The sequence below is a fragment of the Trichoderma atroviride genome, chromosome 1, assembly GCF_020647795.1.
Source record: "Trichoderma atroviride chromosome 1, complete sequence".
Classification (NCBI taxonomy): Eukaryota; Fungi; Ascomycota; class Sordariomycetes; order Hypocreales; family Hypocreaceae; genus Trichoderma; species Trichoderma atroviride.
Window position 1 is genome coordinate 4,235,783 of NC_089400.1, and position 15,607 is coordinate 4,251,389.

Genomic DNA, 15,607 nt, shown 5'->3' on the forward strand with positions numbered 1-15,607 from the left:
TGTATTGATCCAATGAGCGCTGCGTGAAGATAGGTGAGTGAGTCAAGAAGGTGAAGTTGAATGAATGACTGCATGTGATTTGAGATGAAAGTCGAGGGATGAGCTCATGGCCTCGATTCTGGCTGCTGATTGGCCAGGCGGGCAGCCCCGCTCAATCTGTCCAACTTTTTGGAAGTTGATCTTGGCGATCTGATTTCGATGATGATCCATGGATTGAGTCTGTCTCGAGGTTCTTTTTCCCTTTTCCCCTATTATTACTCTGTTATTATTCCCAGTTCACCAACATATACGTGCTGCTACAGCACCCGTCCAGCCCTTCAGCTTCCCCAGCTCCCAGTGGCTAGCCCTTATAGCGGCCTCCAACCAGCCATCCGGTAAAGCTCAGCTCAGCTCAGCTCAGCCAGTGACGTCGTCGCCCGCCATCCCCACACCAGCTCCTGTGCAATCTGGCTATCGATTGACCGTCATACATAATCTGTCCATACCGCGTACTTTTTCTCTTCATGATACGAGCCCCTATAGCTGCTTCACGAACGCGCGCGCTGCTGCATGACCTCAATTCCCTGTGAAAACTTTATTTCGCTTTCTTGCTTACGCAGTCTCTAACCTCATAAATCGTCTCTTGTCGTGCCGACGTCATCGCCATGTCGAGCCTGCGGGGCTTGGTCGGTAAAGGAGAGGATAGTGGCCAGGACGGCAATTTTGGGTGAGCATGCAACTGCTGGATCCTGCATCTTCCGTATGTAACTGACAGCTCATTGCACTGCAGCGTTGATTATGTGATTCATTATCGAGTGCCGTCCAAGGGTATGTTGTTGATGAGATGATTCGCTCTGACACCCACCGTCCTCTCACTTACATGCCTCTAGAGAGAGCCCAAGCAGAAGCTGCTTTTGTGCAGCTCATTGAGGCCCTCGCCAACATTGGTCTCACCACTTCCGTCCGCTGTTGTGATGAGACCTCTCTCCTTGTATTCACCAGGCTCGCCTCGGATGACGTTTTGGGCCAACAGGTCTATAGCTCTCGCCTCCAGGACTGGCTACAGGGCGTGCGAATCACTGGCCCAGGAAGCGACGTATCACAGGCAATCCGTGACGAGCCCGTTACCGAGGCCGAGAGGCTGCGGTTGATATACTTGTTGATAACAAAATCTCGAAATGAAGGGGGTGCGGGAATCACCCAAGGCCAGGGACAGTGGAAATACGTCGAGTCCATCTTCCCGCTTCATAACAATGCGTTCAACAAGGAGTGGCTGCACAAATGGAGCCAAAAGTATGTTCTGGAACAATCCGATTTGGACGACATTCGCGACAGGTTTGGCGAGGATGTCGCGTTTTACTTTGCCTTTCTCAAGGATTACTTTCGCTTTCAAATATTCCCCGCTGCTATAGGCTTTTCTGCGTGGCTGATCTTGGGTCAGTTTTCTGTTTTTTACGCCATCTGCAACTGCCTCTGGTCCGTCATCTTTTTCGAGTACTGGAAGCGGAAAGAGGCTGATTTGGCTATTTCTTGGGGGGTCCGTGGCGTCTCCAAAATACAGCATCAGCGACCAGAATTCCAGTGGGACTTTGAGGCTGCAGACTTGGCTACAGGAGAACCCGTCAAGGTCTATCCTTTTACCAAGCGGCTACAGACTCAGCTTCTTCAGATTCCATTTGCTCTAGCCTGTGTTGTTATACTGGGTGGACTTGTCGCAACAGTCAACTCTCTGGAAATTTTCATCAATGAGGTCTATGGTGGTCCAGGAAAGCAGTATCTGGTGAGTTGATCAACGTTGGACATGATACCTATAATTCATTGTCATTACCAGTGCTGATGGCTTTTTTGCTCAATAGGGCTTCCTTCCTAGCGTACTACTTGCTGTTCTGACTCCAACTTTTTCTACTGTTCTCATGACTGCAGCCAAACGACTGACTGATAAAGAAAACTACGACACCATGGATGGTATGTAACCCAAAAAATAGAACCCAAGAGTGATGACTTATCAAGTCTAATACTAATGGGGTCTCTTCCATTCCTAGCACACCATGCGGCTCTTGTTCAGAAGCAGTTTGTCCTCAACTTCATGACCTCGTATATGGCTTTGACATTTACGGCCTTTGTCTACATTCCTTTTGGCAACATCTTGCAGCCATTTTTGAACTTTTGGGGCAAGACGGCTCAAACCATCACGATGAGCGAGGTCCCCTTGGACACTCATCAGTTTCAATCTAATCCCCAGCGAATCGCCAACCAGATGTACTATACTACGGTCACGGCGCAAATCATCAATACGCTCACAGAGCTTGTCGTGCCGTACATTAAACACAAGGCTACTGTCAAGGCCAAGGAGCTCTCAACGAAGGACACGATTACAAGCAACGACCCGCCTGAAGAAGTCGAATTCTTAAAACGGGTGCGAAATCAGACCGGACTAGACGTGTATGACGTTACTGCAGATTATCGTGAGATGGTTATGCAGTATGGTGAGTCAAGCTATACGCCCCACTTGACCAACATATGGGTGTAGATATGGTTAATAACTCTAAATAGGTTATCTCTCTCTCTTTTCTGTCTCATGGCCTCTTACGGCTTGCTTTTTCCTCTTGAATAACTGGGTCGAGTTGCGGTCCGACGCCCTGAAAATCATTATTGGCTGTCGCCGACCCATCCCATGGCGAGCTGATTCTATCGGTCCGTGGCTGACGGCTCTTGGCTTTCTATCATGGCTTGGTAGTATTACCAGTGCCGCTATTGTTTATCTCTGCAGCGGCGACAACTCTGTCTCTCCCATCACCGCGGGTGGCGTCCTCCTAAGCATCCTTCTGGCGGAGCATCTCTATTTTGCAGCCCAGCTCGCCGTCAGGTTTGTCATGGGTAAGGTGGAGAGCCCCAGCCTGCAGAGGGAGCGAAGGGAACGCTTCCAGTTGAGGAAGAAGCTATTGGAGGAGACTGTCGGCCACGTGGCGGGTGAGAAGGCTGAAGTCGCCGTCCCAGGGATCGAAGCGACGGAGCAAATCACTAGGCAAACGCTGGAGGAGGAGGCCCGTCTGGCCTCGATCCAGGGACATGGGTCACCAGAAGAAATGTAAGACGCCTTTATTAACCTGATACTGCATGACGCTAGAGAGGGAGTATTGCACATGCACAGAGCAGAACAGGCTCAATTTGAGAGTCTATGTGTATATTGGCTGACACGATAACAACAGGTTCTGGCAGCGTCAGCGAGGCATTCAGGAGACAATCTTGGTCGGTCGGAAATTGATCGAAGAGCAGTCTAGCGGCAAGTCTTGATGGTGAAGCTGCATCAGGGGCACATGCACTAAAAGTAGGTGCGGAGATTTTGGTATGTACGCTTTCATGCCCATCCGGAGTAATACCCTTCTGTGCCCCCATCGACTTACTCTTCCCACAGGCTGCCGGCGAGCTCTAAGATGGGGATATGCCCCGTTGCGATACCGACGAGTTTCGATATGCGACGATGTGGAGGCTGATGTGGTGGGGCTGGCGATGTCCAAGACACAGCACGTGCTCGGGGCTCGCGACCGATACGGAAGACGGAAGCCGGAAGGCGGCGATACGGGGGTCAGAGGTTGATTACGGGTTTGGCTCCTCAGCTTCCGTGATGGATACTCGGTTTGGACAGCAGTTCGCTAGCGTTGTCTGGCATCCTTTTTTGCAATTTGAGGACGAGTGTTTTTGGCTTCGTGTGTCCAGCCTCTATTTTGTGTGTGAGAGATGTATAAGTACCGGTACTTTCATAACCATCATTTACATGCCATGAAGTGGCGGAACCAATTCTATTGTTGGTTGTTTGGATTTAAAACAGGCTTGGTTTAATTGGTTTACACGTTGGGACAAGCATGAGCCACCCCTCTCTAGTCTAGAGCCACGCCCCTCTAAAAACAGAAACGAATCGTCCGCTGCATCGACTCAGAACAATAGGAAGCCCGTGCATCTAGCACGTCCCTTTGCCCAACGTGGCGAATGGTCACGAGTATCAGCAGCGAGCAACAAACAAGGCTGATGGATCGGCAGAGGGGGACAATAGATGCCCGCAATTCATGATGGAGCTAGAGGGAAATCTTGGTAGAATGACGATGGAGGCATATAAATGCCGGTGCACTGACAATGGAGCGATCTGGTGCGGGTGCTAGGACCTCAGAAAATTCTTTGCAAGATGGGGAAGAATAAAGAAGAGGTTCACCGACTTTTTTCTCTTTTTTTTGTTCTTGTTAAATGTTAAATTTAGGATCAATTATGGAGAAGAGCCAGCCATGGGTTTGAGTTGGGATGTCGATGTAAGGGCCCATAAATGGAGCCGCGGCAAATCATGATCACAAAGGTTGATCAACTCGATGCGCTTCTGCAAGATCTTTTGTATTTTTAATGGGAGTTGTCCAAGGGGTTCCACTTTGTGCGAGCCTCTTCATGTTGTCGATCTCTACCCCAGACTCGGGATAATGGCAGAAGGAAAGTAAGGCTGCTGTAGATTAAGTGAAAGGTGCCTTATAATGAGATATTGGCTCGTTAGTTGAGCGGATAAGTGAAGTTGATGTAAACATGGTAGCGTTGAAATTGTTTTTGAGGGCTGAGCGACCCTTTACTAAGGCCTGCCCACATTGGGTGCTCAATTCTGGCAGGCTCGAGACACTGGGAAGCCACGACAGGCAACATGTAGGTGCCGTATCAGGCCGCGTGCAATCAATAAAATGCACGGTGGCGATGGTATGCCCATACTCTACTCCAGTAATTTGCGTGCCCAGCATTAACACCTTGCATTTAGCCTTGGCCAACGCGATGATACATGTACATGTAGGCTCGGCAGCCCTGAATTGGAGTAGCTCGCAGGGGCAGAATGGCCCCTACAAGCTCCCACAGCGATTCTGTAAGGTTGCAATTGGGCCGCCCCTCGGCCAGGACGATGAACATTTTATGTCATTATGAGGCTGAGCGCATGCATTGCAGGGAGGCGGTTCAAGTTTCTGCTTTCTCTATTGGCTATTCCTGGCACAGCCTCGGCGCATGTAGCCACTCATACATCTTAGGCTGCTTGACCTGTGGCTATGAGTTTTCTTTGGCGGCGGAATACTGTATCCATACCATATAAAGATGCCTTGTCGCTCATAGAACTCATAGGTGAAGATCTCGACTTTAATAGAACTGGTTACAGCAGGCTGCCTATTAGTATATACTTTATTCTTATTTCACTATTATGGATATTACGAGCCTCGCATTCAATATCGCAGCCCTCTACACGGCGTGTCGTGACGGCTACAATTTCTTCACCACTGTGAAAAAAGCAGAGGGAGAATCTTTAATTCAACTACGTGAATTGGAAATCCAGCAGTCAATCCTCAAAGCCTGGGGCTTCCATTGGCAGATCCAAAGTGAAAGCGGCAGTGAGCCAGAACACTCCGATCACGCCAGGCGAAAACAGACCAAACTTCACAAATACTTTTTGAGCAACGGATATAAAGCCGAAGGCGTCTTTAGAACTCTTTCTGCTCTTGCCGATACACTATCCGATCAGAAAAAACTCACCACGCGCTACGGTATCCAGCTTCGCCCCGACCAGGCCGTCCAAGATGGACCGGGGTGCACCAATTACGTTCAGGAGGCCATTCATGACACCAATATTGAGGATGTCAAATCGGTAATCAAGGAAGTCAAGAATCGCCTCTCTGTGCTTAATAAATTCAAATGGGCCTTGAAAGACAAGAACAACTTCAAGAAACTTATCGCCGAACTGAAATCCCACAGCGATTCGCTCTATCGTCTTTGCCCCGAAAATGCATTCGAGTCAATGAACATATATTTCATCATGGAGTGTTTGTCTAAGCAAGAGTCGCCAACAGATCTAGAATGGATTTCAACATTCGCAACGGAGCAAGCTGAAGTTGATAAAAAGTCCTCAGTACAGCAAGGTTACAAACTGCTAGCTTCGGCAGCCACTTTGAAAGCATCGGTGAATGAAAACAGAAGTAGGAGAGAAGCGAACGACATAGCTCTTATCAACGTTGACGAAGAGCAACGCCAAATGCGGTATTTAGGAAAGGGCCTAGCTCTATTTGAAGAGCAAGTTGTTTACGTGGAAATGCGGGACTATCGCGGACCTCCATTAGAAGTCACTCCAAAGCAAGAAAAGAAAAAGAAGCGTCGGAATCGGGGGCCCTTCTTTTTAATGGACCACACCAGCTTCGACGAGTCCGAAGAAGATATCGAACTAAACAAGATAGCCAGACCAATCAAGACAGTCAGACCAGCCGACCCCGAGCTTCGTGATCTCATCAGGAACTTCTTTAACACATTTCATGGTGCGAATATGATGGGAAGCGTCTATGGCTTGGATGTTGCCAGTATTATCGACCATACAGAAGGCGAGCACCAAGGTTACTGCAGCATTCTCTATAAGCTACCCGGCATGATTGGTGTTCAGAGTCGTGAGCGGCCTGCGGAAAACCTAAGGCTTCGCGCACCTGTGACGCTGCAGTCGCTCCTTGGAAACAAGCAAAAACAGGGCATCCGATCTGCGCTTGGTGCGCGTTTCGAGCTTGCTAGAAAGCTTGTGCGTGCCGTGTGTCTTCTTCACTCCAGTGGCTGGCTACACAAGAACATACGCGCAGAGTCAGTGATATTCTTTCCCGAACATGTTAGTGCACTCCAAGAGGATCAATATGAGGTCAAAATCGAGATTGATGTCTCAAATCCTGTTTTGATGGGCTACATCTTCTCACGGCCAGACGACATCATCATCCAAAGTAATCCACCATCTATCCAAAGGGAACCACCATCCGTCCAAAGGGAACCACCATCCTTCCAAGAGGGACCACTACCTGCCCCTAGAAAGCGAATATATAGCACTTCAAATAGAAATACCAACAGCAGGACGTGGGATGGCCCAATGGACGAGGAAGCTAAGTTTAGACACAGAATGGTAACTCCTTCCTCTGGTAGCATATACGGTCGCAACATGCTAGGGGAGGGAGCCGTGGCCGAGCGTACGAAAGAGACAAATATCAGTGGTTTTACGCTTGACTACTATCAGCATCCTGCGAAGCACGCGGATCCGATGCGCCAGTATCGTCACGCATACGACGTATACTCTCTCGGTGTTCTTCTACTTGAAGTCGGGCTATGGGAGAAACTGAGGGACTACGATAGCTCACATTATAATGACGAAGAGGATCATTATGAGCGAAGACGATGGGTTTGTAGAGAGTATCTTGATCGCCTGAGATGGGAATGTGGAGATACTTATGCGGATGCTGTGCTTAGCTGTCTCATGATTGATAGCATTGATGGCGAAGTGGCGAAAGCGAGTGAGAGGGAGCTTTGTGCTAGAATTATAGCCGACTTGGAGGGCTGTCAGGCTTAGTAGTGTCGGCTAAACATGTACGTCGTAGTAGGCGAACTGAATCTACGTGTATCTCGAGCGTTTTTTACTTGGAGCACCTTTAATTGCCAGGCACAGTTTAATATTTTGTGCCTCTTACATGCTTGAGTCTGGATTTCAAGGTGGGTCGTTTCTCCGGTAAACGAAGCGCTCCGGTAGCCCGGACCGCCGCAGTTCGAGACAGGGTCCCTTGCAGCTCCAAGGTGACAAGGTCCAATGTTACATGTACAAGTATGCAGTGGTGCTGTGTAATGGTTCGTTTCGTGTGTGTGTGTTAGTGTTAGTGTTAGCGCTCCTATAGTTCTAGCTTCAACCCCATGATGAAGATTCTTGTCGGGGAGTGCAGTAATCCTTTTCGGGAAAATATGCAAGTAATACAACCTATATCCGTGCTAAGACTGACCTCGCTTACTCATGAACGGATCTGGATATGGCAGTCCTCAGAACCCGTAGAAAGTAGCCTAATAAGCGAGCTTAATGCAAAGTGGTGTTGAGCATCTCAAAGCGATATTAAAGAGTTGATTCATCAGCTTTTCCCTCTTTGCGGCACTACCAGGCACCACCAGGCACCACCAGGTAGGGTCCCACGGTGGGGACTCAATACGTTATACCGACTCTGCATGATAAACGTGTGTTGAGCTGCCATGTCGACACGGCTTCGCGTATCCGAGAGACGGCGGCCGCTGCTAAGAGCGGCGCTTCTCCGGTTCACGCCCAGTTTCTGATAAAAGCCTTGGACAGGCGAGGACCCTGCCGATAATGGCTAACCCACATGCAGGAACCTCATCCGAGAATCCAAGTAGGATCGATTTATGCGGATGATACTGGAGGCAGAGTATATACCCATGTGCTTGCACAAGTAGTGCGTGAGACATGGGGAGAGAGCATGGGGGTGGTGAGGCTGGGGAAGTGGCTACATGTATTTGTTTTTGCACTCTTTCCAGGACTTATACGCATGGTTGGTATGATGATTTGTGAGAAATTGTTCAATTTTGTGTTACTGCACTATTACTGTTATTCATATATATCAGAATCAGCATCAACATGTTGACATATAAAACTCCGCCTGTTGGATGACAGCACATGTGTTTGCGCCGTTGTTTGGCTCCAGCACCCATGTTTGCTAGGTGCCAGAAACGGCAATGCTTGTCTCGACTACTGCAAAAGTGGTTGCTGGAATGTGACAAACGGTTCCTGAACTGCTTCCGAGAGACCAATCAAGAGGGTAGCGAAGCAAACAACAGGTGGTGTGCGTGCATGTAACATTACCGGCAGGCCATTGCTAGTTTTGCTGCTACTGTGATGGATGGAATGCAGGTGGCTGTCACACCTGCATCCAGACGAGATGCTGATGCTGTAGCTGTAACTTCCCCTTTCCCACCAAATCTGTCGATCCAAAAGAGGCCTTGTTTCTCGAGTTTCAGATAGTCTGCCGAGAGCCAATTGGTCCTCATAGCGGTGCTCCAGGGCCTCAATTGGTGTTACCGTACCTTACAGAGCCTACGGCAATCCTGTAGGGCTCGTGCTACGGCAGCACTGGACGCCCGGACACAGAAAAATCCGGGCATTTGCATTGATCTCAAACCCCTATCCATGTTTGCTGGCAAGTTCAATTCCTTTGGACGCCTACTTTCTCCACCACTCATCCTCACCACCATCGCGGATTCCACGCCAGTCCATCATCACGACCCTGTTCCTGTTCCTGTCTAGCCCCGCTAGAGCGACAGCTAACGCAGCCCGGCATCCACCACGAATATCAATCTCACCCGGCGGCGTCTTGGAATCAAGCTCGAGACCCCCTCTGAAGGAAGAGGCTATTGAAGCCTTTGCCGTTTGCGACACCGCACCGTTGTGCCAGATCTTTAGCTAGAAGCAGCCACGAACCGACAGACGCTAGATCACCATTCTGTATACGCCACCGTTCTCACCACTGGGGCTACGACGGCGGAGACGGGGAGTGACACTAGAGACCTTGAATGGAGCGAATACCTCCTCAAATGCGTGGCCTCACGGTGTAGATGGAGCGCAATCTGCCCCCAGTCTTGTTCCTTCTGCATCTGCTTCTCAGCTCCGCGATGGCTAATGAGTTCGTGACCGCAGAAACGAGGTTGGCACGCCCTGACTATTGATTGCATTGCATGAGCCATGCTTGATGCGATCCCGCACCCACGCGGAACCTGGGCTTGTCCCATCTTAGTAGAGGAGCCACACCCGCCTGCTAGCGACTCTCGATGGACGGGGCCCTTTTTCAAAAACGAGGCTGCGGCACCCACATGCGCGCGCCCACTATTCCGCACAAGCGTCTCTTTGACAGCTCCGACCAATCTGAGGCGGTCCTTGCGCAACGTGGACAGGACGCATCGAGTCCCCGGCTCTTGGACAACAAGGGTCCTGGCAGGATCGCTGCCCACCGGGACGATGCTAAACAGCCCTCTTCCGAATCAGCCCATACGCCGGGCCCTGTCCAATCGACGCTGCCCTCGTGCTCACAAGCCAAAAGGCCTCTTGAGCAACCCCGCCAGCGCTCGACGACTCGGAGCCCCTTGGTAGACTCTCGGTCGATTCATTCATGCAATGAGAACCTGGCAAGCTGCCTTGTTCGCTCCCCCGGATGGAGATTCGTTCAGGGGAGAGCCCAACAGTCGCTTGGCCTACCGCTGCTAGTGGTTGTTTGGCGTGTCGTCTGCGTCCCATATCGTGCATGCGTGCATCAATTTGCCCTGGGCGGGTACCTGCCCATTGATTGCTGCAGCCGTGCTAGTGCTGCGACTGGTCCCTTGTGCCTGTGATTGTTCGTGATAGCACTGGTGGCCTGGCTATCCTCCTACTATATGAACGCCTGGGTGGCTGCAGCCATGGCCATCATCTGGCTCCGTGGGCCGTGGCATTCCTTCTCTCCAGCGAATGATGCTCACGAGTACTGCTACTTACGTTGGGGCTGCTCAGCTCTTTGATGCGTACGCCTCTCTCTTCTCCTCTTAGTCACACTCCTAGGCATTCTTTCTCTCTTCTACTTTACAAAGTCTCTTTTCCTTTCTTTTCTTCCCCCTTCTTCTCGCCCCCTTCACTTTTCTCGTTTCACCATCTGTAATTTCTGTATAGCTCATTTAGTGCAGTGCCTGCTGTTGCTAAACCACAATCACCATCAACCAGCAAGACGGCTTGCTCAAATCTCCAGCATCTGGAGTTCGTCAGCCTGCCCCACGCGGGGACTCTCTCGGTCTTGACTGACGCCGCTTCTCTATAAACGCCACACCTAGCATCGAGCCTCCGTGGACTATCGGCTTGCCATAGCAACTTTATCCTCTTTTAATTTCCGCCTTCAAGTGCATTGTGACGGCCTATATTTGGCATCGCACGTGTGCCACACGCCCGACTCATACCAAGTCGGTCGTGAGAGGTGTCATCGTACATAATCCCCCCCCAGTCCCTCGCCCCGCCGGCAAAGACACACTGCTCGCGCCTGATCCATCTTGCCTGGGACAACAACGATGGATGACATTGCCGACCTCGTCCTCACCCCATTCAGGGACATTGTCGAGAAGGGGAGGACAGCCGTTCAGAATGCGGGTGACACACAGCCAATGCTCAAGGCTTCCCAGGCCTTGCTCAAGGAGGGCGAGCGTGCTCTCAAGAAGATAGAGCCGCTATGTAAGAAACAATTTGACGATTATGGGCCAAACTTTATCGCAGCATTGAGAGACGATGGTGAGTTCCTTGCAAAGAATACATTGATTGCCATTTCTACCTTGTTAATCGGAATTAACTTTTTGTCACTATAGACGACATTGCCCAATTTCGGCTTCAGCTTACAGATATGCTCTGGGAGTTTGATGACTATATCGAAGTAGACGACTTTGATGCTGCCAAGTTCACCGAGCTGCAGATGCAATCGCGTACGGCAGCTCCAAAGATTTATGACATCTTGTTGAAGATGAAGCTCGAGGCACCAGTCCAGTTCAACTCTCAGCACTTCATGTCCCAGCTGTCTCCCCCTTCATCGCCTCACCCCATGCCGACTATGCTCATGCCGCAGATGCCGCCGACGCCTTCAGTTACTGGCTCCAGCTATGCCGGCAGAGACTCTGTGTCGAGCTCCAAAACCGACAGCAGGTCCGTCGGGGATGCAGCTCCCGCTGAGACTGCCAACGAGCAGTTGAGAGTGCTGCTCGACAAGGCATTCAACACGAGTAACAATACCAATAGCATCGATCTCATGTCTCCCCCCGATGCCACCTCCAGACAGGGCGTTGCCTATGCCCCCGCCACCACCTCCGGCGGCAGTGGATCAATTACCTCCACGACCGCCGTCGACCAACCCGTGGGACATTAGAGTCAAGACTGTTGCCTCTGATGATGAACGGCCACTGCGAGACGGCCCTCAAGCGCGCCGACGACCACCAGTCGATCCAGCGCTCCAGACGCCGGTTGATGGCCAATCACCAAACAGTCCATTCACTTCTGCAAAGAACTTTTCGGTTCCGCGATCCAACTATTCAGATAGCACTCGCAGCTCATCATTGATGCCAGACAGCGCTCGCAGCTCGGGATTATTGCAAGAGTATACTCTTGACGGAGACCTCAAGCACTCGTCTCTTACCAGCCAATTGACAGACTACAGCATGAGTCCCACCCAGGTCTCGCGACCACGAGCACCGAGCAGTACTACTAGTTATAGCGCGAGCACCCCAACCATACCTGAAGAAATGTCGCGAGAAAAGGCCATCAGAGCGAGGAGTACTTCACGACCCCGTGCCGTCATGTATTCGCCAATGCCGTATCGATCACAGCCAAGGCCACGTCAGCCCTCATATCCGACTACTGCCGAGGAGCGCGTGGAGGACGTGAAGCCTGGTCCCCGGAGTGATTCGCTCAGTGATGCTGCACAACCTCCCATCTCTGAGCGAAGGTTGTCAGACGCCGAGAGTTTGCTGGATCCAAACCCCCTTCCGGTCAGTACAAGGCCGCCTGCCTACGATAGGCGGCCAAGTGCTGTCAATACCGAGCAACAAACGCAGCAACAAACGCAGCAACAGCCTCTGTCAGGCCTCGAACTCGCTCGTCGCAGCACAGGCCTGACCGCAAATGAGAACCTAGACAGCGGCTTGATCCCGGTAGACTCTTCTATGCCTAGTGCTGCTCTGGCAAATCTACCTCCCCAAGATCTCACAATCGACAACCAAAGTTCGTTTTACGTCATGAAACAATTCTGTGCTGGAGCCACTGATGTTATCAACGGAGGGATCGGTGTGAAGAGGATAAAGAAACCCGTAGGTATTTTCCTTCCTGGTGGTCGTTGATGAACTTGCTGATTTGGCTGGATTAGGGGTTTTCTATTACAGCTGTTGCTGCCAAGTGCACGCACTGCTTATACGAGCTGGACTTTAAGCATGTTGAATATGATCTCAACAAACAAGGTATTCTTGACAACTTTTTATCTGATCAACCAGTATTTCTAATTTTTATGTCTAGAGGAGGGTAACTACACCAAGAATGGCATCGGATACCGCCTGCGCTTTTTGCAGAAGAGCCATTTGCACGCAAAGCGGATTGACGACGTCATGTATGCATGTGTCTTTTGTATCCATACCAGCCGAACTCTCGACCAGAGCGACTCAACTGTTTTCACATCGACCGCCGCATTGTTTGCCCATTTGGCTCGCCACCCTCGGCCGCTTCCCGATGTTCCTGGCATTGCCGTGGTAGACCAGACTGAGGTTCCGCCTCATTTGGTCAATGACTACGATCTTTTGTTTAACAGCCCGCCTGAGCCTCATCCGGTACGCGAAAGGGCGGCAGAACTTGCTCACCTTCCCACTGGCCATGCAAAGGAGTCGGCTAGAAGACTATTTGGCCAAAGACTGCTCCCTGACAGGACGCCAGCTTTGGAACTGATTCAAGGCGCAAAGATTACCGGACTGACGTGGCCCGCTCGATATGGAGGAGAATGGGCTTTTGGATGGCATGATGGTGTATTTGCATCGATCCCTGTCGAAATCTTAAAGCTGGATCGGCCTCCTTTCAGCCAAATTAAGAGAAACAACTCAAGTCGCGTTCGAGCTAAAGCCAGGTGGAAGTTTTCGGTCAAGGAAAAGAATGAAGACTGGCTCAAGTTTGACAAGGACGAAGTCATTACCAACATAAGCTGTGAGTACACGCTTTTATATATATACGTTGTAGGCAAGAAGAGGCATACTAACAGATAAGTAGGGCCATATCCCGAGTATTGGTGCTGGTCAGGCACAAACGCAAAAGGCAAATGGGGAGTCTTCCCTCAAGCTTTCCTTGACCCAAACTCACTGCAGGAGATATCTTCCATGATTGGCTCAGACCGGTCCAGCATTCTCAGTAACGAGAAGAACAAATCGAGCACCATGCTGCCGAGCTTTTCCACACGGAGCAAGAATGGACGCCCACCTAGCGTTGCCGGATCGACAAGCAGTGGAGAAACGACAAGATCCGGATTTGGCTCAAGACGCCTTCGAGGATTTCGGGGGGGACTGATTGAACATTAAAAGGACGTGGACATGAAAAAAAACTGGGCAGCAATGGTAATTTTCGATTCATAGCGGGCGTTGGGAGGTCCCAGCTCGCATCCCGATTAAAGCCGTGGGCTTTTGATCCATGGGTATATTGCGAAAAAAAAACTTACATTTGGTATGTTATGAACTGTCAGGATATGGAGGGTGTTTCTTCTTTTGTTTCACTTTTTTCCTATCTTTTCACTTTTGCCCTTCTTTCCCCTTCGTTAGCCGGGGAGAGAGGGAAGATGTCAGTAATTGACACTATGGGAGAATAATATTAAAGAAATGTTTTCTCTTTCTTTTCTTTTGGCTATGTATAATGGGACATATCGTGGGATTTTGGGAACGTGTATAATAGGTAGTGCTGAATATACTACATCTGGTCAATCTTGACGCTCGTATCTCAAGAGGAATAACACAAAAGGGAATGAATTATTTAAACAAAGAAATTGTTGTCATTCAATATGTTGAACGAAAACTTGGACTCGAAAACACGGCATTTGCGGTGCTTAGTATGTACCTAGTAGCTTTGTTGTTTATGTTGCCCAGCGTACTTGGCTGCTACTCAAACAGATTGTTGGATGATGGCAGATTTTTAATTTTTGTTAGTAATTCCTGTTCAAAAAGTAGGTACGTACTCGGATGGCTCTCTGCTCTGAAGGCTGTAGGGCAGCTCCCGACTAGGCCTTGCTGCCTTTACGTCAACCATGATCTGGCTCTGTTGGCACAACCACTGGAATTCAGAGAGATAGAATTCGCTATTAAAATAAGTTGAAACACGTGGCCATGATGAAGAGTACAACGTAATGATGCCCAATTATTATCTGACGTGGCTCGGCTACTTTGAGCATGTGCTCGTTTATTCACTAGGTAGGTAGCTCATAATATGGAACTACTAGTAGATTTAGAATTTGAGCTCCCTTATGTCCTTTATAACCACTAAACAAAACCCGTTTAAAAAAAAAAAAAAGTATTCCTTCCTGTGTACTCGGCCCTAATGGGCCATGACTGAATCGATCATGATGCAGTTATTTAGTATCATAGAAGTAAACATAAAGTACCTTGTCGAACTTTTTCTTTGAAAGCTATTGCAGTGATAATGCAGTCATGGATGCTCTCACAACTCGCGCTCAGCGGTTGGCTCAGCTAGAGGGTAGCAAGGCCTGTTACAAAGCATCACAGCAGAATTGCGAGATCTTAACGCTTGAGGATCTTTTCCACTATAAGGCTCGTTTACCGGCGTCCTCGATGTTTATCAATGCGGATATAGACGTCTTTTAAAAGCCTATTAATGGGAATACAGATGTGTTTAGAAATTTTCAAGTCTGTACGGATTACATGCACGTGGTGAAATTTATTCTACAGTCAAAATGAAACGGCAGAAGGTACATGAATGAATACCTCAGGGAATGCGAGGAAGTTGATACTTTAGCTTTTTTTTTTTTTTTTTTTTTTTTTTTCAGAAGAAGAAGAAGAAAAACTTAGAGTGCACTTTTGGAAAAGGCCAATAAAGAGTGTACAATTTCTAATTCAAAATCTTGATGCCCACTCAAAGCATTCATAGTGGTGAGCAAAGCTGCTACCCCGATCGAGGTCACCTTATTGCAACGAAGCCAGGAAACCAAGCCGTACAGCTACTAGTACTTATTGGCTGTTAATGTATGTCTATTATCCCTCAAATTATTAGGGCAGAATGAAGCAGTCAAGT

The 15,607-nt window shown here is 49.4% G+C and overlaps 4 protein-coding genes across 6 annotated transcripts; all 4 read left to right on the forward strand.

The window, feature by feature from the left end:
* Nucleotides 1–216: 216 nt before the first annotated feature.
* TrAtP1_001522 (uncharacterized protein) lies at nt 217–4,593 on the forward strand. 3 transcript variants are annotated; one of them, XM_066111030.1, is made up of 7 exons: nt 217–706; nt 770–1,759; nt 1,836–1,944; nt 2,022–2,465; nt 2,533–3,067; nt 3,189–3,325; nt 3,395–4,593. In XM_066111030.1, the coding sequence occupies exons 2-6, from the start codon at nt 824–826 to the stop codon at nt 3,271–3,273; spliced, it is 2,109 nt and encodes a 702-aa protein (XP_065967104.1). In that variant the 5' UTR covers nt 217–706; nt 770–823; the 3' UTR covers nt 3,274–3,325; nt 3,395–4,593. The 3 variants fall into 3 exon arrangements, with proteins under 3 accessions (XP_065967104.1, XP_065967102.1, XP_065967103.1); XM_066111031.1 differs by having other exon boundaries at nt 770–807; nt 870–1,759; nt 3,189–4,593; XM_066111029.1 differs by lacking the exons at nt 3,189–3,325; nt 3,395–4,593 and having other exon boundaries at nt 770–807; nt 870–1,759; nt 2,022–2,554.
* Nucleotides 4,594–5,131: 538 nt separating this feature from the next.
* Nucleotides 5,132–7,612, forward strand: TrAtP1_001523 (uncharacterized protein). Its single transcript, XM_066111032.1, has one exon. It carries the CDS (start codon nt 5,195–5,197, stop codon nt 7,355–7,357), a length of 2,163 nt encoding a protein of 720 aa, XP_065967105.1. The 5' UTR covers nt 5,132–5,194; the 3' UTR covers nt 7,358–7,612.
* A 1,908-nt stretch (nt 7,613–9,520) lies between these two features.
* Nucleotides 9,521–9,925, forward strand: TrAtP1_001524 (uncharacterized protein; the record flags this gene model as incomplete). The annotated part of the gene is made up of 1 exon (XM_066111033.1): nt 9,521–9,925. The coding sequence occupies one exon, from the start codon at nt 9,521–9,523 to the stop codon at nt 9,923–9,925; it is 405 nt and encodes a 134-aa protein (XP_065967106.1).
* Nucleotides 9,733–14,286, forward strand: TrAtP1_001525 (uncharacterized protein). The gene is made up of 6 exons (XM_066111034.1): nt 9,733–10,332; nt 10,492–11,083; nt 11,158–12,645; nt 12,702–12,792; nt 12,848–13,522; nt 13,586–14,286. The coding sequence occupies exons 3-6, from the start codon at nt 11,605–11,607 to the stop codon at nt 13,888–13,890; spliced, it is 2,112 nt and encodes a 703-aa protein (XP_065967107.1). The 5' UTR covers nt 9,733–10,332; nt 10,492–11,083; nt 11,158–11,604; the 3' UTR covers nt 13,891–14,286.
* The last annotated feature ends 1,321 nt before the right edge of the window (nt 14,287–15,607 follow it).